General features: G+C 39.2%; 1 protein-coding gene across 2 annotated transcripts in view; it reads right to left on the bottom strand.

Moving 5' to 3' along the window:
* Positions 1-1,408: 1,408 nt before the first annotated feature.
* The window catches only part of SMURF2 (SMAD specific E3 ubiquitin protein ligase 2), a 51,225-nt gene continuing 29,475 nt past the window's right edge, over positions 1,409-23,158 (bottom strand). For both annotated transcript variants that reach the window (XM_088537840.1, XM_088537847.1), the window contains 16 exons: positions 22,164-22,297; positions 21,645-21,710; positions 18,091-18,175; positions 17,302-17,385; positions 15,938-16,140; positions 15,679-15,763; positions 13,532-13,690; positions 9,970-10,180; positions 8,385-8,488; positions 7,316-7,430; positions 6,734-6,912; positions 6,136-6,273; positions 5,788-5,908; positions 4,074-4,275; positions 3,130-3,205; positions 1,409-2,829 (listed from right to left, as the gene is read on the bottom strand). In XM_088537840.1, the coding sequence (XP_088393966.1) occupies positions 2,730-2,829; positions 3,130-3,205; positions 4,074-4,275; positions 5,788-5,908; positions 6,136-6,273; positions 6,734-6,912; positions 7,316-7,430; positions 8,385-8,488; positions 9,970-10,180; positions 13,532-13,690; positions 15,679-15,763; positions 15,938-16,140; positions 17,302-17,385; positions 18,091-18,175; positions 21,645-21,710; positions 22,164-22,297 (2,062 nt within the window). In that variant the 3' untranslated portion in view covers positions 1,409-2,729. The remainder of the gene's footprint in view (positions 2,830-3,129; positions 3,206-4,073; positions 4,276-5,787; positions 5,909-6,135; positions 6,274-6,733; positions 6,913-7,315; positions 7,431-8,384; positions 8,489-9,969; positions 10,181-13,531; positions 13,691-15,678; positions 15,764-15,937; positions 16,141-17,301; positions 17,386-18,090; positions 18,176-21,644; positions 21,711-22,163; positions 22,298-23,158) is intronic.

Raw genomic sequence — 23,158 nt, 5'->3', positions numbered from 1 at the left:
ACATTATTTTCATAAATGTCTCACTAGATGAGGTGCTTCAGTTAAAGCTCTCAGTCATTAGAAAGGCACTCAAGATATTTGATATATTCATTCTCATCTGTCAGCTATGGCTAGTCAAATATAGATTTGTCTAGTTTTGCCTATCATATATTAAATTTACAATATTTATCTTGTGGCATTTAAAAAAAAATCTATGCCACACCAAAACATTTGATAGAACAAACAGATGTACTGCTAAGGCTGCTGTGAAAATGAACAGTAGTTATCAAGTCCTTTATACTGTTCTCTGCAGATCTCACCTCCTTCCTCCTCAAGGGTAGCCATAATTCTGTGTCCAATAAATTTACCAGCTTAAGTAAACAGATGAGGAGAAGGTCCCTGGGAGGTGTGTACAGATAACATGGTCAGGAGCTACTACTGTGACAGTCTTTAGATAGTGCTGCCCCAGGGAACCACCTAGCTGAGCCCTGACTTCTACCACACGCTGGATCAAGCTGGATTTTATTGAGAAAAGGTGCTTTCACAATCAGGGGAGCTGAAACAGCCTTACAGGCAGAGCCTGAGCAAGAGCAGAACAAGATCACTTGCACAACACTGGGCTTTCTGTCCTGTCAAGTGGTCAAGAGAACCTAGTCTCTGTAAAGAGCAATTCATGTCATAACTCCAAACTGAAAGGGGTGAGAAGAGGCCTCTGGGAGTGTCTAAAGCAGTGGTCCCAAACCACAGGCAGCATCACTGAGTAAGAAACACGCTGGGCAACATCCTACTTTGCTCTCCCAAACAACCTGGACAGATGTTCAAAAAATAGACAAATAGCTTCTCTGGTAACAGTGTTGCTGGAAAGGCACAAACTACCCCAGCTGCAGAAGCAAAGGTACCAGCCCTTTAAATGACTGCAACAGCCCCTTGACATTAAGAAAAAAAGGAGCCTAGATATTTCAAAGCCGGGCTGTCAAAGCAAGTTTCTTGGCTTTATGGTTACATCCCCGTGTAGCCTCATGGCTAAGCAGGGCTTTTAGCACGAACCTTCCAGCAACAAGCTGTACCAAAATCAACTGAATGGTTGGATTTGGCTCACCAGATTCTTACCACAATTCTACAAGAGTAGTTCATTGCCCACTATTCTAATACACAATATCCAGCAGTAGTTTACTCACTGTGGCAGTCAGATTTGGCAGGACAAAATTTAAGTTCAAGCTCCATAGAACAGACAGAAAATCAGCTAGCTCACTGTGTAACTGCAAAATGGAACAGCTGTTTGTACCCCACTCTCTCATGACGCCAGACTTTCTTCTCATCGGCAGTGTAAAAATAGTGCAGATTTGATGATTAATTGTAACTTAAGAAACACAACACTGATTGGAAACAAAAGCTACCTATTCCAGATATCCCATCATTGAGGAGAACGCCACTGTCCATTGAGTAGACCGAGACAGCTACACACCACAAGCAGATCATAACTGAGAATTCCCAAACTTGCTTCAAAATACAGTTCCCTCTACTGGTAGTGCATTTTAATCCCCTTTGAATAGATCAACCCATGTTATAATTCATATATATACTTAATTCCATCCCTACAATCAATAAATTATGTGCTTTGAAAACATGATTTTCAAAGCACATTGCATGTATTACAGTTAATACAACTTTTTTTTTTTTATCACCATTTTTCCTTAGTTGTAACTTGAAAGCACATGTCATGAGCAGCTAGACAAAGATTTAAACATATTTTACCTGATAAATCTTTAGCATCAAGAAATAATGTGATTTGGCTGCATTCAAACAAACTTTGGTTGACTGGACAGGATGGGTTCTGAAAGGAGCTGCTGACAGGCTTCCGCTGTCAAATACCACCTCATCAGCATGCTTGAAAACTTGAAAAATGCAGTGATAAATTTACAGTCAAAAGCAATGAAAATACTCTTGACAGATTTGATACAAAAATGCTGTTTAAAAAAAAAAGTCTACCATTAATTAGAAAGGTCTATCCCACATGTTAACACAAGTACTGTACCAAATACAGTATGTGCCACTCAGACTAGAAATTTTGTTTTAAGGAATCTGACAAGTGATATAAATAGGACCCAAAAACATCATATTTGTAATTCATGCTTGAAAAATATAAAAAAGCCCCCTGTGGTAACATTTATGTTGAATTTACATTGCAGAATATAATGTTCTACTATAAGAAAATGCAGTTAACATGTAAGTGGCTTTAATTAAAAAGATTAATGATTTCTTCAGCCAATTTTATGCAAAGTTAGAATAATCCAAAATATTTTTTTTCCAAAAAATAGCAGGTATAGATGCTTCAGTATGTTACACTTAAACCAGGCTGAAACGTGACTTGTACCGACTGCTGAAGTTGTGTCTTGGTATCTGAGAATAGAAATCAGGTAGGCAAATATAATAGATTACCTTTTACAAAAATAGTAGTAGTCTTTAAGTATAGAATACTGCTTAACAGTTGAAATGTAGGAAAAGTCAGCATTCTGTATGTTCAAGATATTAGTTTTTAATAGCAGCTGAATGATTCTCTGGCAAGAGCCACAGAACCTATTTTCTTGAAAAAAAAAAAAAAAAATCCAAAGTTGTCCTTTCCCTCACAGTGTCCTAGTGTAGAAGAGGGAAAGTTTCCTGTATTTCAAGCATTTCTTGAGTCTTGTCTGAGGGAAGGGCTTTCTGGCTGACAGGAGTATAAATAGAGTCTCAGGTAAGGCTGTGAAGGGTCATTCCACAGCAAACCCACATGTTTCTTCAATGGCAGTTAGCAGCTTCTCGTAGAGCTTGTCATAGCTTTCGTAGGGAGGAATGTCTATTCGATTAAAGCTGTGAAGAGAAAGCAAAAGTTTCAACTAACTAGAAAACTTAAACCTCATGCAGACAGGAAACACCTTGTTTTTAACATACTTGAAAAGTGACAAAGCAGCAAAGCAGCGCTTAACAAGGCTCACAGAATTTCTTATAAATAAAAGCAGACTGCAGTTTTTACACCTTTACTAATCTGTAATAGATAACATTTATTATCTGGTAAGAGAGGAGAGAAAAAAAAAAGGCAGCTCATATTCCAGGGACTGCAAAGTAGCCTTAACCTGTATTTTGCAATAGAGACGCAGAAAGAAGTCTTACCAGGTATGAGCTTTGGGCAAATTATTAGTGCTGGCATCAATTTGGTGTATTGTAAATAGCCGTGGACCTGCAGCACCTGCCAAACAAAAATAAAGCAAAACCCACAAAATTCTATTACTACTGTACCACATTGTAGGAAATTGCCATATTGCACTGTTTCCTTGTAAAGGAACTAAACCAACAAAAAGAAACTATGGGTTAAAAAAAAAAAAAACACTCAAATCATATAAGTAAGTAGGAAAAAAAATTACCAAAAATTCTTTATGCATATCAAGCAGTTTAGCACAGAATATGTATCTGGTTGGAATCAAATCTTTCCACCTACAAAATTGCTTTATAGTCAGGGTTTCCCTGACCAGTTTTCTCACAAGTCGTGAGAGGGTAAATTAGGGAAACTTGTTTTCAAACCCAGAAGCATGGCTTGCAGCCAGACTTGCTGTAAGAGAGAGAACTTCAGCTAGAGCTCACAAAACTGGTGGGCAATTAAGGAAATCCTTTCTGATTCCTGGGCTGCTTGTGATGATGGGGCTGCTTGAATAAGAGCAGTCAACATTACTGAAGACCCTCTGCTGTTCAAGTCACAAGGACACTGCATGTTGGTGTGTCACCAAGCTGTACAGATGATGAGGGATTGTAAAATATGAAAATTAAGTAACGAGGGAGGGAGGCGAAAAAAAGGTAAGAAAAAAAAAATCTCCTGTGATCAGAACTTTCTGCTGGAGAAAAGTGTCCAGCTGAAACAAAAGCATTTACAGCTGAATCACAACATAATGAACAAATTCCAATTTAAAAAAAAATCTGGAATTACTATTCATCAGACCATTAAAACCCCCTTCGAAGAAATCAAATTACCAACCAGCTTCATTTTTAGCTAATGTTTCCGTGATGTGTCCTATTGCTTCCCCAAGTACAGGCATTTGCAGTTAGTTGTGCGGAAATGTTACCTTGTAAAGCCTTGAAGCCCTGCAGAGGCACTCGGGAGGAGCCAGTCACAAACTGGAGCAGTCGTGCTCTCCTTTCTTCATCAAAAAACTCCACAGCTTTCCAGAACCATTTCACAATGTTGCTATCTGGGGTACAGTGTTTTAACCTAGTATTTGCCTTCCAGTCATTAACATCTATTTTTCCGAGTCCACAGATGATGAGCTGTGAATTTAGAATATAAGCAAATGCTTCATCAGTTATCAAAATAATCAAATGGCTTTGGAGCTTGCCAGAAAATGATATATTAAAAAAAAAAAAAACACAATTTTTATACCAAAGAAATTTTATCCTCCCACAAATCAATGTAGAAATATTTTTTCATTTTCTTTTTTGATCTTTTACCTTCATGCAATATTCATTTTTTCCCCCAATTCAAATCAAAGTTTAGCTAATTCATAAGGTGGTATGAAAGCATCTAGTCAACTACATACTGGTAGCACAGATACTGCATGCACAGATACTGCGTATGCCATTAAATGCAGTACTATCTTCTAGAGAGTAACTAAGAGTATAACTTGCCTCACCCAACGCTGAACCGTGAAAGGGAATCTTTTATTGTTGCCATATTTATACATGTAATATAAAGGAGATTATAAATGTACATGTAATACATGTTTAATGTTGTGTGTAATATAAATCATGTTTTTTTCCCCTCCGAAGAAAAGCTTTCAGCATGTCTAAATGAAGATCAGCAATTGGTTTAAACTTGATAGGGATTTGACTATAAAGATACTTTCTCGTGACTAGGAATACCAGACCACCCCCTTCAAATTCTGCATCTGCAAAACGAGCCTAGATTTACAGCACGGTCAGCTCACACTGTGGAATGAGAACATTCAAGATAAAAGAGCAGCAGCCATCAACGCTCAGGGAACAGAAGGAAGCATGAACAATCTATCTTGTAGCCATGTTGTGTGGCTAAATAAATAAATAAAAGCTCTGCAGCTGACAGTGTGTGTATTAGATTTCCATTTTTAAGCAAATTTGTGATCTGTGGGATTTGTCTTGAAGGATACTTGGACCCCGTCTTGGCATTTTGTAGCACGTTTGCTGGCGACAGCGCCGATAGCACCTTTCTTCATGCTGTATTTGCAAGGCCAGTTTAGTCTGATGCAACTCGGCTCTGCAAAACCACATGTAGCTGCCTGACACCAAAGTCGGCGCCCTGGAAGGGCTGCAAGCAAATGCTGGGAGGTGAAAGGGAGTGACAGACTATTTTCCTGGCAGCACTGAATTTAATTTTGTGGAACTCCACCGTGAGAAATACGCACTGCAGCTTCTGCTGCAGTACCACTGCGAAACAACCCGAGCACTGCCTGCCCTTCTCAGGAAATTCAGTCGGGTCTTCAGGCGTAGGACACAGTCTCCTTCGCTGTGTCCCAAAGATCAGACTGAAATAAGAACTACCACTTTTGCAGTTGCTATGAAATGTCAGCTTGAGAATCACTTCCAGGGTTCTCAGTGAAAGATGCACACAACGACAGCCTAAGAGAAGGCAGTCTTGGAGGCTGCAGGACCTGGTGACCTCTTATGTTAACTGTATTTCTTGTAACATTGCACCTGCAACCCCCCTAAAGCACTGGGGATACAACTTAGCACGTTACTTAGTCTCGGAAGAATGCTGCCGCCTTTACCGCTGCACTCGACGACATAACGTCATGTTAGCGTACTGACCTCTAACTCCTTCTCATCAAATGTCTTCAGCAGATGTTGTGGGATTACTTCATTAAATCCCTTCTGTAAAGCCAGAAACTGAGCTTCAATTCCTCGTAAAAATCGCCAGTTTACATAAAGTCTGCAAGCAAGTGCAAATTTGTTTTGTGAAAAACGTATTCAAATACAATAAACTTGCAAATTATCCACCCAAAACCTGACCTTACTGACAGAAACATGTTACAACAAGATTAGCACACTCCCACTTGGGAAAAACAGAACTAAAACCAAAACAGGACGCTTGATTATTTCAAGAGAGTGAAAGCACCCCCTCCCAATCAAAAACTTTGGAAAATATATTGATGATACCTGACATATTCCTTTTTATTTTCCTCTGTTACTGGGATGCTTTTGCCATTGGGTTTCAGTTCATGCTGAATGATTTCCCCATATGCATTGTGTTCTACACAAAATGTATGGTCCAAGACTCCTGTGATATCATTCTCACTGGTGGAAAGAAATAAGCAAGTTACTCAGTGAAAATATACGGTAAAAATACATCACAGCCATAATATATCTAACACATATCAGTTTTCACTAACATTTCAAATCACTGCTCAGAAGCCAAAGGTGAACGTGGATTTTTTGCTAAGTTGTATTACAGAATAATTTTAAGAATAGTTAAATAGTATATAATAATATATAATGCATTACTGTTAATAATAGAAAAAATAGTATTGCTGAACAATTGAACAGTTTAGAACTCAATGACGATTTAAAATTGAACAGTTTAAAACAAAATGGAGCTGAACTATTTTATTGTGCAGCTAAGAAAGATGCTTTTTAAAGTCACCTGAGCGGGAGAACAAAATATACTTAATTGCTTTTCAGTTGTGTTTAGGAATATATACCCCTTGTTAACTGAAATGGAATTCTAATGTTGTAAAATGCAGTGCACGGTACGTACAGTATCCAGACTAAGCTGTTATGAAGATCAGGGTCAACCAATTCCATGTCATCCAAAGTAATTGGCTTCCCCAGCAACTGCTTGTAGAAAGGCAACGTGAAGCCCCCATCGATGTAGTGACCGTGAAACACGGCCATGCCCATTATCCGGCCAACAAAGTGGAAATACGATAAGTGTTCCTGGAATGGAAAGGAGAGGCGAAGGCTAATTAAGCTAATTAAGACCTCCAGATATTTGCTCAACCTTAAATTTCAATATAAAGAAAAAAATATTACAGAATTTTTTGTTTTGATACATAGAATACTGCATATATTGCTTCCAATCCAGAACTCTTACCGTTAAGAATAAAAATAAATGTAATTTTTCACAAGAGAAACATAAATCAACATCTCGCAAAACTAAGACGACATTTGAATTTTTTCTTTGATCAGTACTACAAAGAAATGGTCGTATCATTGCACAAACTCAACCCCTAGCAATACTAATGCGAGAATTAGATTCCTTAGGTCCAGAACATTCTCCACATATTTAATTTCTAGGCCACAAAAAGATCATTTGCAGAACTCATGCTACCAGTCATACCGGGTTAACTGCAGAGTCGGGGTTGATCTGCAGTGTGTAGATATCATCTCGGGAATATTGGAAGAGACCATAATATGGATTCAGCATTTCATGGGACAGTAAGTAGAGCCACTCCCTGAAGAAAATAATATATTACACACTTCAGACAAGTGCATTCCTACCCTGAGAATCTGCAGAATAGCAGGAATTTTAATTTCCCTGTTAAACGAAATTGTGAAGGAAGTTAGCTGTGAGCACGCTTAGGTAAGGCAGAAGTTGCAGCTATTTTTACTGGCTCTGTAACTCCACAGCACCTGACAGCTGGCAGATTTCCCAGCTTTCCAGGATTGTTTTTTTTCCTGGTTACTTATTTCCAAGAGCGTTTCTAATTGTGATTCACAGTATTGTTATTACCAAAGATTTAGCAGAAATTAAGTCAAGGTGCTAGACTGCTGTCTTAGCTACAGCTAACCAAGATATTAATACTTAATATATTAATAGTCAAATATTTAAGAAGGAGGGTGAAGTAAAACTTCTAGGAGCCATCCGCAAATTCAAGAAGATATCTTTGAAAATAATACTTGTGCCCTCAGAATGCTATGCAGAAAACTCCACTATAACAGCACAGCTGTGCTGGCCCTGACATAAACCATGAATTACCCCTGGTCAAACTGACATTCACCTGGAGAGTAGCGATCCGGGCAGTAGAGGTGGAGCATATTTTAAATTAATTAAACTAGCATCCACGTAGAATTTTAGTCAGTGCTTTAGCAAATGAAGAGTATCTTGATACAATCCAAAAAGTGTTACTTTTTGTAAGCCAAGGTAACCTCATGGGCCACCGACAGGCTTTAGCTGACTATTAACTGCTAAGTTTTCATATTCCATTTCAAAGAGTAGTCAACAATTTGTAAAGTTCCATAATGCTTTTTTTGTTTGTTTGTTTTTTAATGGTAGTCTTTGCATTAGCAGACTATCTGGAAATATAAATTCTTCTAACATCCAATCTGTTGAAAATAAAATTTACAAAGAAACAGGGCCGCTGGCAGACTGGTTTGTGATCCAGGCTGACAGGAGCTGGGCTGTTTACCTGGCAACACCTCCATAGTCAAGGCCTTCCTCCCCACGAAATTTTATCATTAACCGCTTCCACAGGTCTTTAGGCCTCATCTTCATGACTTGCCTGTAGGATTCCTGTAACCACACAGCACATCATTATGTGTTAACTGCTATTTACAGAGAAGAAACTACTAGTATTTATTAGAAATGGGCGGGATTCTCCAAGTTAAAGCCCAAAGAGGTGCTGTTTTCAAAGATACTAACCACTCCCTCTCAAATCACACTGTTTTCTACAATTGCGGTACACGTGTCAAATAAAACAGATACATGATAAGAGCCACCTTCTACTAAATTTCCAGGGATGTGCAGTGATCAGAGTATTTTTCTTCTTATGTTGCTAAAAGTTTCAGTCTGTGCCACTGAAATCATTTTACTTTGCACAAAGGCACACGGTTTTTCCAGCCTGAAAGGCCAACAGCGGAGCAGCTACTCTGGGCAGAGGCAGACTGGAGTCTCCAGGGAGCGTTTGAGGAACATTAGCATCAATGTCACCCCAGTAATCTACAGAAATTGAAAGAAAATAATGTTTCTACTAGTGGCGCTTCCAGCTTGCTTTATAGGTGATCTCCTGCTGGGGGAGGGAAAGAAAAAAAAAAAAAAGGCAAAGCACATTTAAACAAAGTGTCTAGTCTTAATTTATACCCTATTGCTGTGCAGATCTTTGGCGTTGCAGGGAGCAGAGCAGCAGGCCTGCCTGGGACCCAGCACGAACAGCGTAGTTTTCAGAACAGGAAATTTAATCGTTTGCACTGCAGTGCAGCTGCTCTATCCTTCTTTCTTTCCCTTAGTTGATTAGGAAGTGATTTGACTGCCCCAAAGGGAAGACCAATATAAATCCTTCTTGGCTGGGAAAACAGTGACAAGGATTTTGTCACCGCGGGTTGAAGTTTATGGGTGGGGTGAAAGGTGACGAGGACGGGTGTGAGGGATGACCGAGGCCTCCAGGAGACAGACTGTTCTCCAGCACAAGCCAACAAATTGTAAATAGGTTTAGCTGATTCAGCAGAATCATCTCATAAAATAAAATGCAAAACACAACACTGAGTGACCAGAGATGCCCACAAACCTAGAGATTTCACAAAATAGGACTTATTAAATAAAAAAAGGCTAAGTAATATAAACTTTGAATATGAATGCTGGTCAGTAGTCATTTTAGTTATGTTGCAAGACATTAAAGAGCATGTACAATTCTGCTTGCTGTTGCTGCTCGCAACATTCTATAACACACCAGTTTTCTTATATTCAGCAAGTGAAATGGTATCTTGAAACACACAAACACTTTCCCTGGTCCTTGACACCATCTGCACAGCCCCAGGGACATGGAAAGCCTTCCTCCCCTTTCTCCTTCTCTATGGTGTAAATGCATCTACTTCAAATAAGCAACTGCTCTGAACATCCCCTTGAACCGGTTCTTCTTTCCGTTCACCACTCGTGAACTTCCAGCTTTAACTCTGGACTTCACAATTTCATCTGCCTTAATCGCTTCTTTAACCACAACAACCCTCCTCCCCATCCCCATTATTTATGGTAATACACGAGCCGAGTTCTCAAATTACCTCAAAAATCTCTTCCCTGGAGACCTCAATGCGACAGTGGCCGGCTTGAGGCTGCTGCTGTGACAGCTCCTGCCGCAGGATTTTGAGCTTCTGCACGAGGTCCCGTTTGTACCTTGGCACCGTGAGACATTCGGCCTCGTCGGGAAGCTGACACAAGGCCACAACCTGCTGCTGCTGCTGGTGCTGCTGGTCTTTGAGCTGATTCTGGCGGCTGGAAGAAACAAGCAGCTGTTTGCAGATGTACAAGTCACACGGGCTCGACTTTCCTTGGGCCGTTTTTAAATGTTAAGTCTTCGTAACTAAACCAGACTCGTTTTACTATAGTTATTATTGTGCTTATGCTAAAAATGTCCAGGTCCGTCAAAAAAATAAAAATATATCCAGGGAGATTTTCTTCTGACTAAAGACACACACGTCTGCCTTGGCAGCTATCAGCTGGTTTTAGAGTTTGTTATTTCTATTAGTACTGCTCTGCAAAGTATGTAAAAGGTTACAGCACTATATAATAAGGTATTATCCATACAATTTTACTACTGAGCTGCTGATGCTGAATTTCTCAGATTCCATTTCCATATTTCCTCTGCGTGTTTTACCTCCCTCCATTTTAAATGCAGGGATCTGCCAAACACTGTGCCTCTAATCTGCAGTCAATACCATAGTCTGTTTTAAATGGCTTGTCTGCAAGCGCGAGCTTACAAAAAGCTGTTTGTTCTGGCAGCTGGGCAGGGACCTTGTCCCTTGTACCTGGCCTAGTCTGGACCACAGGAATGCAGGGAGTTCACATGTACCTCATTGGCACAGATAAACAAGTATTTTTACTAGCAATTCTGAAAGATTTTGTAAAGCTAACCTCTTACTAGAAACTGTAAACTAATCTTGTTGCAGAGATATGAAAGTGCCCTTTCTCATACACAGCCAGTGGATGTTTTTGTGTGACCCAGCTTTTTAGTATGGTGTTTCAAAACAACACAGGATAAAAGTTACATTTTACCCAAAACACAAGAAGAAAATTTCTGCATAGAGCCCACTGTAACGTGCTACTTTTCCTGGATAAGCGGGAAGGTAAAAATTCAGGACGTTTTTTCAATGGAATATAAGTTTTTTTTTTTTTAATGTAAAAAACCAGAATTATTCGATAGAACCATATGCAATTTCAACCGTGGATACATTTCAGTCTGTCCTCTATTTTGAAACAAGATAGCTACTACTGGAGGGAAGAGGGTGGTTCCAATAGCTACTCAGGGTTTCTTCTTAACCTAGTTTTTATTTAAGGCAAATCTGCAGGGAAAAGAAAAAAAAAGAAAAAAAGAAAAGAAAAAAGCTACCACCAGGTGACCAGAAATTGAACTTCAACTCCCCTAACAGCCGAGCGTTCAGAAAGCCCTGCTGTGACACACGCTGCCGATCAGCTCATCAACAACTCAAAGCTTAACACTGCTAATAATAATAATAAAACCCCCTAAAATCCTTGGCTTAAGGAGGAATCAATGCACTTTCTAATTCTACAAGGACAAACCAGCAAAAGTCTCCCCTGTACTTCACCTGTACATACCCTACATGGAAGCACATATTCGTGTCTCTAGCAGTATAAAGACAGCAGTCCCTAGACATAAAACCAGCTAACGTCAGTCCCAGGGCAACCAATCTCTGAAGTGACCATGGATTTATGAACTATGCATCAAATTTAAATAGTCTAAAATATGCCAGGCCTAGAAGAAAAATGAAATACCATCCTCCTCGCTAGACTAAAAATAATCACAGTGTAGCATTAGCTAAATAATCTGCAGTGCTTAGAATAATAAAATTAGGTTACTGCCCCCAAATTTAATGTCTCTGTTTTCCAAGCTGAATGAGTACACGTTGCTGTGTACAGTGCCCTCAGGACATGGCTAAGAGCTCTTCAGGTGCCATAAACATCCAACGCCACCGGGAACCCTTGGCCAGTATTTTTTAACAGAACTGGGTAACAAGTCCGATTATTTTCATAGCTTATAATGCAATCCCTGGAAAAACAAATTTCTCACTTCAGTAGAAAAGTCTGCATTACTGAAAGAGAACTTTTTATTATGGCTTTGAACATAAAACTTTATCCCACCCACCCCAAATTTTCTCAGATAATTTAGAAAATGACAGGCCTACAGCAAATTATTTATTTTTTAAGAACAAATAAGGAGGTAGGTTAAAAAGTTTTCACATATCCTCTTTGGTGCAATAAAAGAATAAATACCAGAAAAGATTTATCAAGCAGCAGACTAAGAGCAGACTTTGCTCATGACACTGCTGGTTAAATTTCTGAAATCTTTCCCTAATGAAAGACAGATGTACAAATGAAAAACTTCAGCAAATGGTCTTTAAGATTAAAAAAAAGAAGAAAAAAAAAATCACACAATGGGTTCTGTTTCTGTAGTTCTTGAACCTGAAAATCAAAATGGACTTTTTGGATATTGTTAGCTATATCAGGTGCTCTATAAGCGTCCAAGTAGCCACTATATCAACACCATTTAAAAATAAATACACCTCCGAAGTATTTTTTTTTAATATAGTTCGATTTAACTGATTTTTTTTTTACAGGTTAGACTAAAAGAGCATTTGGGATCTTTCTTTGAGTAAAATCTAAATCTGAGCTAATGATCTTCTCTTACCAGCTCCTCATTGTTTCTCCCACTTAACACCTACTTATCATCATACAGGTGTTTCCCAGCAGCACTACAAGGTGTTAATAGGAGAAACAACAGGATCAAATTTCCACAGCACTTGGACAAGCTAATAGCCCTGTCTAGACAAAACAAATATTTTTTTGCTTTTTGCTGTCCATTTTTAATAGAAAGTTTTCCAGTATAAAATGAGTGCTGGGGGAATTAAAACAGGAGCCAGAATCTTTTTGAGTCCCCTCCCCCTTTTTACATGAGTCATGAAAATACTTCGGATTGGAGATCTACCTAAAAATCAACACTAAGGTGGTTGGTATCTGCAGATTTTTTTTTTTTAATTTGGTAACAAACCCGATAACCGGATTTTAATGAGTTTGTTTATTTTCAGAACATCTCATCTAGTCATCTTCTATAACTGAAGATTGGGCCTGAGTGATTTTCTCCTCCTGTCTAGAAGATAGCTGAGTATTTGGGCTCCCTTGCAAAATCCATCAGTATTTTATTTCAATAGCTATCAAATGCAACATGATTATTTTAAAATGAATACTCCATAACTAAAAGTAGTAAAAAGTAAAGAAAACAGTACAAAGGAATCTCTCTGATTGCTGGGAAAAATTCCATGACCAACCTTTTCCATGGGGAGATACCAGCTTTGCTCCCTGGCCCATGGCATCCCAACAACAACATCCCTGTCAAAATGCTGTTGGATTTTGCTGCTGCTGTTTTAAATACATGAACAAGCAAGCACCTGGTCTGTGCTGTGGTACACAGAGTAAGCTGGTGGTATCTTAAAGAACTCTTCTACTATACTCTAAATAATGCTGAATGGTGAGAGACACCTGGATCTACGTCCAGCACTCCTCAAGAGCCACTTTGTTATATTGAACACGTGCTGGACACTTTTGACTTACTTTAAGACTAAATGCAAGTTAGCAGATAGCCGTGGGTCCGTAAACTGCGTTGTTCTGTTGTTATGGTCAACAAAATAAACCCTGCCTGTCGCTGTATTTCGGATCTCCCATCCAGGAGGCAGTGGACCAAGCTCTTCACAATTGATGTTGCTAAGATCCCTGTGAAAACAAATATAAAATGAAAAATACCTCAGCATTTGGCCTCTGAGCCAAACAAGCGTAAATGTAACAGAACAATTCCATGCAGTCTGAGAAAATGTATTGTTTCAGAAACCTGAGCTGTTCAGCTGGAATCGCTGCTCCCAAGGTACAAACCCACCAAAGAAAAACCATCCGCCCCACGGCACGTGACTTGCGGAGCGAGAATTCTTAGGAAATAATCTTCGCTTTTATAAAATAGCTAGAAACGTTACATTAAAACAAAAAGCCACTGCCATATTTGCCAAATGGAATTGCACTTCCACACCAATTCTGACAGCATTAAAAAAATAGTCATTTAAGAAACTCTGAATCACACTTTAAAGACTCCTGTAAAACAAAACTATATTTCTGAACACTTACACTTTCCATTAAGACTTAGGCACTGGAGATGTGCTTAGGCCACAAGCAATTTCTGCCCCAAAATCTCAAGTGCTAGTGGGATGCAAGCAACTCTCTACCAAAATATTCCAAATAAAAGACCGTATGAAGAGTATTCGGCTCTGCACTAACGCGCAGAAATTTTCGTTGCTCTTAAAAACCTACTCAAACCAGAAGGATGTTGCTTCATTTTGGAGATTCATATAAGAAACTAATCAGCACATTTTTAATGCACATTTATTGATTTTGTGTGTGTATATTTGTGTAAATCTGGTATCAAGCTGCCTCTTGTACTCCCCATATACATGCGGCTGATGATCTGTATAATCTGTATAATGATATATGACACTAAATCAGATAATGATTCTAAATGTCCTAGAAATTGGAGATGAAAAATTCTTAGATTACATTTTCCATTTCCCGGACAGTGTAAGACTGTTCTTTAGAGTACACTTTCTTAGCACTTTATCTAGTTTTAATTTTGCAAGGAACAGAGTCCAGAACTCTATTTAGCAGCTCAAAAATGACAGTGATATATGGATTTCTCTCACAATATTCCTCAAAGTTTTCCCTCTTGATTTCACTATTCCTATTGATATTACTCTCAGTACCAAGAAGTATTTTGTATTCTGCCAGGATGCTTCAGATTTACTTTCTCTAAGGGCTGAGGTGGTTGTAACAGATGTAGCAGTCTGAGGATTCCCCCACCACACACAGGTCAACCTTTCCTCAGCTGCTTTACCTGTTTTCTCCTTTCCCCTGCATTTTTTTCCCCCCTCACCATTTACATACTGCTAATAAGGTGCTTCAAAGCACAAATGATGTTCTAGGAACATCTGTGATAAAGTACATACAGAAAATAAATTTTTGCTCTATACAGGAAGCCTCTATTTATTTATTTTAAAAAGCCATTTACTATTTAATTGCTACTAAAATGAAAAAAATCCTTGTCTGGGGAGAAAAAAAAAATCTAGGCACTTTAAACATACCTCACCACTTCAACAGGATTTTTATGTCCCTGTGCCTCCCATTTGTTTCCTCAAAATGTACCAAACTTCTCATTCCTTGAGTAAATCACATGCAGCACTCTGAACATGGGACAATAATGCTCATAGCCAACTAAACTTAAGTTTTCTCCTTCCCAGTCAAAAATTAGTACATTTGTCTGGCAAAGTTCATAAATATGTTGCCAGTTTCTCAAATCTTGTTAACCATCTTATACTGAATTTTACAGAATCATTTTTTTTCCTTTAAAGTACCTAGATGAATAGACTTTGTTTAATTATTAATTTGCTGTTAAAAGAATGGACCTGCACTGTAATTCATATGCGATACCTACAATTAGCCAGCTACACATGTTTTCAAAATGCTTCTGTAATTTGCAACTAGATCAGCCTTTGCTACATTAAAATAATAATTAAGCAAAGTGACTATTTTATTTTAATGAATGACTCAAGACCATGTTAGCAGCCAGCAGTGAGAAATATCACACTGGACAGAGAACTCTGGGGAGACTTCCAGTAATTCTGCTATTTGATGCGTTATGGATGCAATCATTCTTTCCTTACCTAGGTACTCTTGGATCGTGCCATGTGCTAACACCAGTCTGAGTATGTAGAAAATAGACCTGACCTTGCTGAGTAGTTCTTTGCTCTGTGGAATCAAGATAAAGTAGTAAGAACAACAACAACAACCACCAATACAAACATACTGAAAGACTGATTCTTCAAGCTAAGAAACAAAAGCATCTTACACATGAGAGTAAGAGAGAACCCAGTTTCCCAGCACCTGGGAAGACCTACAATTAACAATTTCTAATTTGCCTACCATATCCTTCAGGTAGATCAGGAGGAGTGTGTAAGTGTGTCCTGCTCATGTAATTTCTGTGTCTTTGTGACCTGACTCTTCTCTCTGCCACTCGCGGGTCTGACGACTGCCCACACGTTGCACCATTCGTTCCTGTAATTGGAGTGTTCTCATCCACGAAACAGCTTAGAGGTCTTCCTGGACTGGAATATTCAGAGGCTGGCCTGGTGAGGCAGAAGGAAAATAAATACATAAAACAACATGAAAAGTATTTGCCTTTCCTACCTGAGAAATTCAAGTTTCTAAAATTATACTTTAATTAATCTAAAACACCTTGCAAAGAAACATGCGTGTGCACCAAACAACAGAAGTGCTTCCTGCAGCCAGTTTCACTTAACATGTGAGAGGAAGGAGGCACCTTTCAGGGCAAGGCTGAATCCCTGTTGGCCTTTAAATGCATGCATTTGCCACTAAGAAATCCACCTAGATTCTTTGCAGGACATTGAACTCTGCAATATAATTTACAGGAGCTTCTGTTAAGGATATTGGAAAAACTTACTGGACTGCAGAACACAGCAGCTGACTCATCCGGCGGAATACCTTGACTACAAGCAAGAAACTTTTATTCCAAGTACGCTGGGCTCATCCCAAAGCGGTCAGTAAACCTTTTTATCTAACTTAGGCTTAACCTGACACTTACTAGGTGATGCTGCAATGCTTAGTAGACGATATTGCAGCATCAAGGTCATATCAAAAACTCACACGAACAAGTTGCAGCTTAAAAACAGAGGAATGAGAGTAAAATCGTTTTTTGGTGAGGGACTCACAACTCAAACTTTCTCATCTTGCTCACCAAGGAAGCCTGGTCTTGTATTCTTAAGAATCCAAGGAACCTTGTATATACAAGAATCCTTGTATTCCCATAAAAGAGTAGTAGGTGAGCGCGATGAAAGGGGCTGAGACAGAAATAGTTGCTCTCGGTAGCTTGACTGCAAGTGGAAACATGGAGTTATATAGTTCTGTACCTCAATGCTGCTTTCAAAAGGATTTTAAACAGGTTAAGGAGGATTCATAAGACTGCAGGAAATCTTCTAGGACAAATGACATATTTCAGATTTTTCTACTGTAATCATGTCTAGAGCTTAGTGTCTAGAGGTTAGATATTTTAACACACCAGGAAAAATATAATTAAAAAAAAATCAGTACCTTCAGTCGTTTGAAAATATGTATCAGAGCTGGCAGGATTAGCAGTATACAATTATTTCAAGTCAAATGCAACTACAGTTTAAAGCTATAGTTTCTGTGTAGTTATATCTGACTCTACAATTCACGTAGAGTGTCAAAACAAACTTCTCCGAATGCACAGACTCTAAATAATTTCTTACCGTGTTGGTCTTTCCCACTGAGTTGTTCGTGTAATATGATTTAAATATTGGATCCTTCCAGAAGCAGTCCTCCGCTCCTCCCACCTAGATTCCAGACATTGAGAGATAAGGCTATGAGTGGTATTTTCAGGAAATTAGGGCACAAAGTGTTTCCAACGTAAGTGCCAACTCAGGAAGAGTTTTACTATTATGAATCATGCTAGCTCAACAAGGTAGCAGGAAACTACTAAGAGTTCAAGTTAGAATTAATTTTGTGTGTTTTCCTCTTTTTTCCATATCATTAACAATATCCCACCATCATGTTGAATAAGTATTTGAATTATAATTAAATCCAAATAACAATATGAAGAAATCTACTGAAAACATGTCCAATACTCTATTCCATGTTTTTAATAGCTTGTCTCAGTAAAAGCTATCACATCACCTTTCTGCACTATACTTGTTTTTCATTAAAAAGTCACTTTCGAGTAGTTTATCAATTCTATAATTTGAAAGATCTATGATTTGTTAAAATATATATATATATATTCTTTAATGCACGTACTCATTATTCAATCTCCTTTCCCCCCTCCCCAAGAAGGGACAAGACAAGGGTCAAATTATTAACCATTGCATGCAGCCTTCAAAATTAAGTAAGTAGCTGCCTTATCTCCTGCTTCTAAATTAAAAACTGTAGGACTGACAGTACTGGAATAAAAAAAATAACCTATTTTTACTTTTACTTCTCATTATTGCGAAAGTCTGTGGCATGGATCATTTTGTATTTATATCACACTGGTGTCAGCTTACCCATCTGGTAAATCATTATCAAACAAACGACTGCAATCCACAACTTGTCCTCCTGTGCCTATTCGGTCTCTGGACTGAAGACTTACTATTAAGATAATAAAAAAATAATTAAGAATACGACACCTGAATACAAATATACTTATATTTGAAAGAGACTGGTATAACTTGGAGGACTAAATTGAACCACATTGTGGATATTTTTTCCTTCCCACAAATCAAAGAAAATTTAGGCAGAAACAGTATATTTTCACACATATAATTCTCTGCACACTACTTCAAAAGAAAGCTGGCTTAAAGTATATGAATATAAGATTTTAAAAAGTCCTCTGAAACTGTCCTTAACTTTCGCTGTAGGAAGCAGATGGCAACGTAACAAAACTGAAGGGTTTGTCTGGTGGCACCAGGGTGGCTCAGTAGCCAGGAATGGCTAGGACAGCAAGAGAGTGCAGTGCTGGTGTCAGGCTTCAGTGCTACCAGGAAGGGAACACTGATAACTGATAACAGAAAGCTCTAAAACACTACGATTCCCTTGTGCGTTAGCCTTCTTTCTGCGTATTTTGTACGCACGTGAGGTTCAGCACACACACCACACACATCAAAACAAGCAAAACGCAAATGCTATAAGCACTATGGATTGGTTTATCAGCTCCTTTCAGACATCAGCAATAAGAAATCAAAATGCAATTGTTTCACACAAAGCAGCAATCTGCACCCTGAATAACCCTCAACATCTGTTTTTTTTTTTTTTTTTAAAGCCCCCAACAACAACAAAAAACACAATTAGAATTTTTACATGTTCTATTGTAACGGATATTTATGCCTCAAGCTCTTTTACTAAAATTATGAAAACAAGGATTTTCTTGGACTGCTTTTGTTCCTAATGTCATAATTTGCAAGCATTCAATCTGATAATTTATGGTACCGGTGTTCCTGGGTTTTTGAAAGTTTTTAACAGTAAAAGGATTACTCAGAACCAAAAGTTAAATATGGGCCGTGGCACTAAAGGACCTCTGGACAACTGTGTTCAAGTGCTGCTGACACAAAATGAAATGGATTTATAGACTTAAATCTAGACCCAACCAAATATTTGTCAAGATCACAATGGTACAAGGGATTTAAATACACGCAAATTTTGCTAAAGAGACCAAGTGTTAAACACCACCAACAAGGTGTACTGAAGCTTACCGTTTGGGGCCTTCAAAAGACTGAAATAAGGACTTCTACTGTACTTGCTTGCTACATTCCTGAACAATATTAATTCTTACTCTTCCATGAACACTAATGTTACAAGGCACCTCTTCCCTAGAGTGAAAGGCACCTTAATTTCAACTGAAACAAAACCAGAGCTGTATTTATTCTGCAACAAACCCACACACGACAAGTTCACATTGCTGCATGTAGGCAAGGTTCGGCAAGCAATACACACAGACAAAAATGAAACTAAACAAAGGCAATTACCTCCTCTTTGCCTACGTGAGGACCAAAATTTGTGCCCGGCTTCATTTTGTAATGAGTAAGGACTCTTTTTTTTCTGCACCGCCACATCAGAAATAAAATGGTGGCACAGAAGAGAGCTGCAAGATTAAGACACAATTCAGGTGCCCTTTGCATCCACTACTCACAAGTGTCCCCTTCTCTTCCCCCCTTTGATGATAAACCCAGGTATTTCCAATAAAGATCCCTTTGCTCCCTGTCTCATGATACCAAGGCATTCCCACTGCGCACTTGATTTGTAAGGTTATCAACTGCCAAATATATCAATTATATATTAATAGACTAGACTTTTTTTCCAATCTTACGTAGCCTTTTAACTAGTCCATCATTTTAAGATTAGGAGTATATTTAGACTGTTTTCCATCTCATTGCTATTTTAACATTTTTAATCACAATTTCTTCATATTTAACCACAGCAGGGAAATTACCTACTCTCACTCAGGCTCAACTCACTCGTTCACCAAAATTGCTTTAGTGAAGAAAGACTGAAGAATAAGGACATGAATAATGACATGAATAACTTTGATAAAAAGAAGGAAAGAAAAAGGAAAAAAAGACAGGAGTCTCCGGACCCTTCCCATGCATTTGTTACTTTAAATCAAAGCAGGGACTGAGGAAACTCAGCCTTCTTAATAGCAACAGCTTAAAGCAAAGCACACACATTTGCTGGACCCTGCCAAGCTGTGGTGTTTACCGTGTTGGGTTTCGGGGATATTTTGTTTATAGAGCCCAAACGGAGGTGAGCGTCTCGGGGGCAGCACGTGAGCAGAGCCCTGCGGCCCGGCCGAGGCGCTGCGGGACACAGGGATCCCCGGAACGGGCCGGGAAGGGGCCGCGCCGCCAGCCGCGCTCCAGGTTTCCTGCTCCAAGGAAGCCCACCAACAAAACGAGCACGGATGGTCAGGAGCAAAACCAGAAGCGAGCCAAGCTGACAGCACAGCACAGCCCATCTAAAGGGCTGTTTCATCTTCCTCGGTTCTGTGTAAGCTTATATGGAAAACCAAAGTCCCAGAGCGGTCTGAAGCATCAGCAATGCCCCTATGACTCCATGTTTCTACCAGTATTTGACCTTACTGTGGCACCTTAATCCTATCTTGATGCTTTGCAAACCCTTGCAGATCAGACACTACACAGCTGGTTAAAACAACACACAGAGACAAAGCCATAGGAATTATTCAACAGAGCACTCGAAAGAAAGCAAAGAAATGCACTGAGGCCCTTACTTTGTGCCTGCCTTTTCAGCATTTTTCCTTGGCTGATGATACAGGGATACTGTGTGCATATTAGCTAAATAAAAAGACTGAGCATGCAGTTTTTCCTCCCCACATATTCTCCTTATCCTGATCGCTATCTCTGTGACTTCTGAAGTTCTCTGCTCTAAGAAATGCTGCCCTCTGAAACGCCTCAGAACGCAGACACTTCCGAGAGCCCCCACAGACCACTACGTTGTTTGTGTTTATTTTTCAGTTTGTCAACCCCAAGGTGTTATTTTTAATTCCAAAATTATTTAAGGTTTATGAGGTAACGCAATGACAAAGTATAGTTACTGAGACTGGTGAGATCTGTCAGTAACCCGTGAAAATGCAAAATGGATCAACAAAGTCATCCTAAACAACAACTGGTTCCTGTTACAGCAGGACGTTTTACCCTTGCATAAAGCCCACAGCAAGCAGCTCTTTGCAAAATGCTTCAATGGCCCAGGAACTTGTGGTCATTTTTTTTTTATGGGGAGTTCTGACTCAAATTGCCACCACTTTGCAGGGCAGAATTCAAGACATCATTCTTTCTAGGTAAGTCTCATCGCATCTACGGTTTTATCTGTCTCAAATCAGCATTACAATAGATTACAATACCTTGTAATCAAGGTTACAATATTTGGGTCTTGATTTTATTTATTTAATAGTTCTGTACATACAAGTTTCTAGATTGAGTTCCAAATGGCTCCAGCACTAAGCACCAAATTTGAAAATAAACAAAGTCTAGAAAACTGAATTTAGGAAGGTAATTCTATAGCTACAATTAAGCTCACAGGGAGCTAAAAGCTAAAAAGCCTCACTTACCTACTATCTGTCCTCTAACAGTGTCGTTGTCATTAGGCCCAAGCTTGCACAGATCCAATCTCTGATCTATAAAAACAGGAAACAAAGTCGAAGCCTTCAATATTTTGTTGCCTTTGAGCACCATACTCAAGTATCATTAGGACAAAATTTTGCCTAAAATAAGATTATTAAGACTTCAAGAAACAGAGAAAGCAAAAGTTCTTAAATCAAGACACATTTTGCATAATTCTAAAACAGAAAACAAAACTACAGGGACTTTTGCTGTAACAAGTTACCAGGCCTGCCCGAATACCATAGTATAATGGGGCAAAGGAATTGAAAAGCCAAAGGTAAGTTAGCATTAAGTGACCTAAGCTAACCTTAGCCACAAAGCAACATTACAAACTCCAAGCCAAATGGAACATAAAAGCTTCAGAAAAGAAAAACAAACCCAACAACTGTTAACTGTCATTTTCTAAAAATTGCATGCACAGAAGTTTGCTCTGAAAGAGAAGGAATATCAGAGTTTAGCTTACTTACAACCAGTGTCTTTAAGGCGGTTGATTGCATTTGAAAGAAGTCTCACACAACCCAGAAAACCAGCTCCCTGCTTTTTATGTATTTTCTTATGATTCCACACACTGATTGTTATTGAGTCCGACTTCCCAATATATCTGAAAACATGGAAAAGAGCACTGTGAATGACACTTCCAAATACCTTTAAGACATTCCAGAACTCATGGAGGGGAAAGGGTGGGGGGGAAGAAATCAGTCTTGACATTAAAAAATTAAAGCACACACTATTGTCAAGAGAGAGAAAAATTCAGAGATACCTTAAGGACCGTATGACTCATGAAGGGATATACCTAAAATCATGACTGTGGAAATCAGTATTTATGTGAAGGCTCTCATGGTCTTCGAGCTCCAGACAGAATCCAAAGCCTGCTGCAATGCGCCTGGGACGGTGCCATGGATTTCAGCAGCCCCCGGGCCGGCGCGGCCGCCTCTCCCGGCGCAGCCGTGCCCATGCTGGTGCTCATGCTCCCCTCCAGCCCCGGGACACGGTGGCAACGCTGGGGCAGCACGTGCTGGTCGGCAGCGCTAGCAAGCAAAGTGATTCAAGCGCCATGGGAGAAACCACCGCTGCAGCACTGTCTGCAGCACTCCAGCCACTGCTTCCTCTCAACCACCTCCACTGCAAATTGCTCTGGCTTAGACTTCTTTTGTTGAGCATTGGAGGAGAATAAGGCAAACCTAATTACCTGTCTGCAATTAATGAACATTTGGGAAGCTAATTTACTATTAAGAAAGCTTCACATAGGCTCAGGTTTTAACACACATTCTGCACTGTGAATGTGACCCATTGCAACAAGTTCCTACGGTCCCTCAGCTGAGAAGCGCCCCCATCAATTGCCTACTGCCTGCATAAAAATACTTTGCAAAATCCTGACTTGCATTACCCGAACTTGAGGAAATCTTAACACTGCAGGCTATTATTTTGCTTTTGTTTGAAGCTTTGATCTTCAGAAGCATTT

Source organism: Tinamus guttatus, unplaced genomic scaffold (assembly GCF_059628265.1).
Source record: "Tinamus guttatus ecotype Peru unplaced genomic scaffold, ASM5962826v1 Tinamus_guttatus_pri_ptg000045l, whole genome shotgun sequence".
In the NCBI taxonomy this organism is placed as follows: domain Eukaryota; kingdom Metazoa; phylum Chordata; class Aves; order Tinamiformes; family Tinamidae; genus Tinamus; species Tinamus guttatus.
The sequence above is the reverse complement of the archived record's forward strand: the minus strand, read 5'-3'. Positions and strand labels throughout refer to the sequence as shown.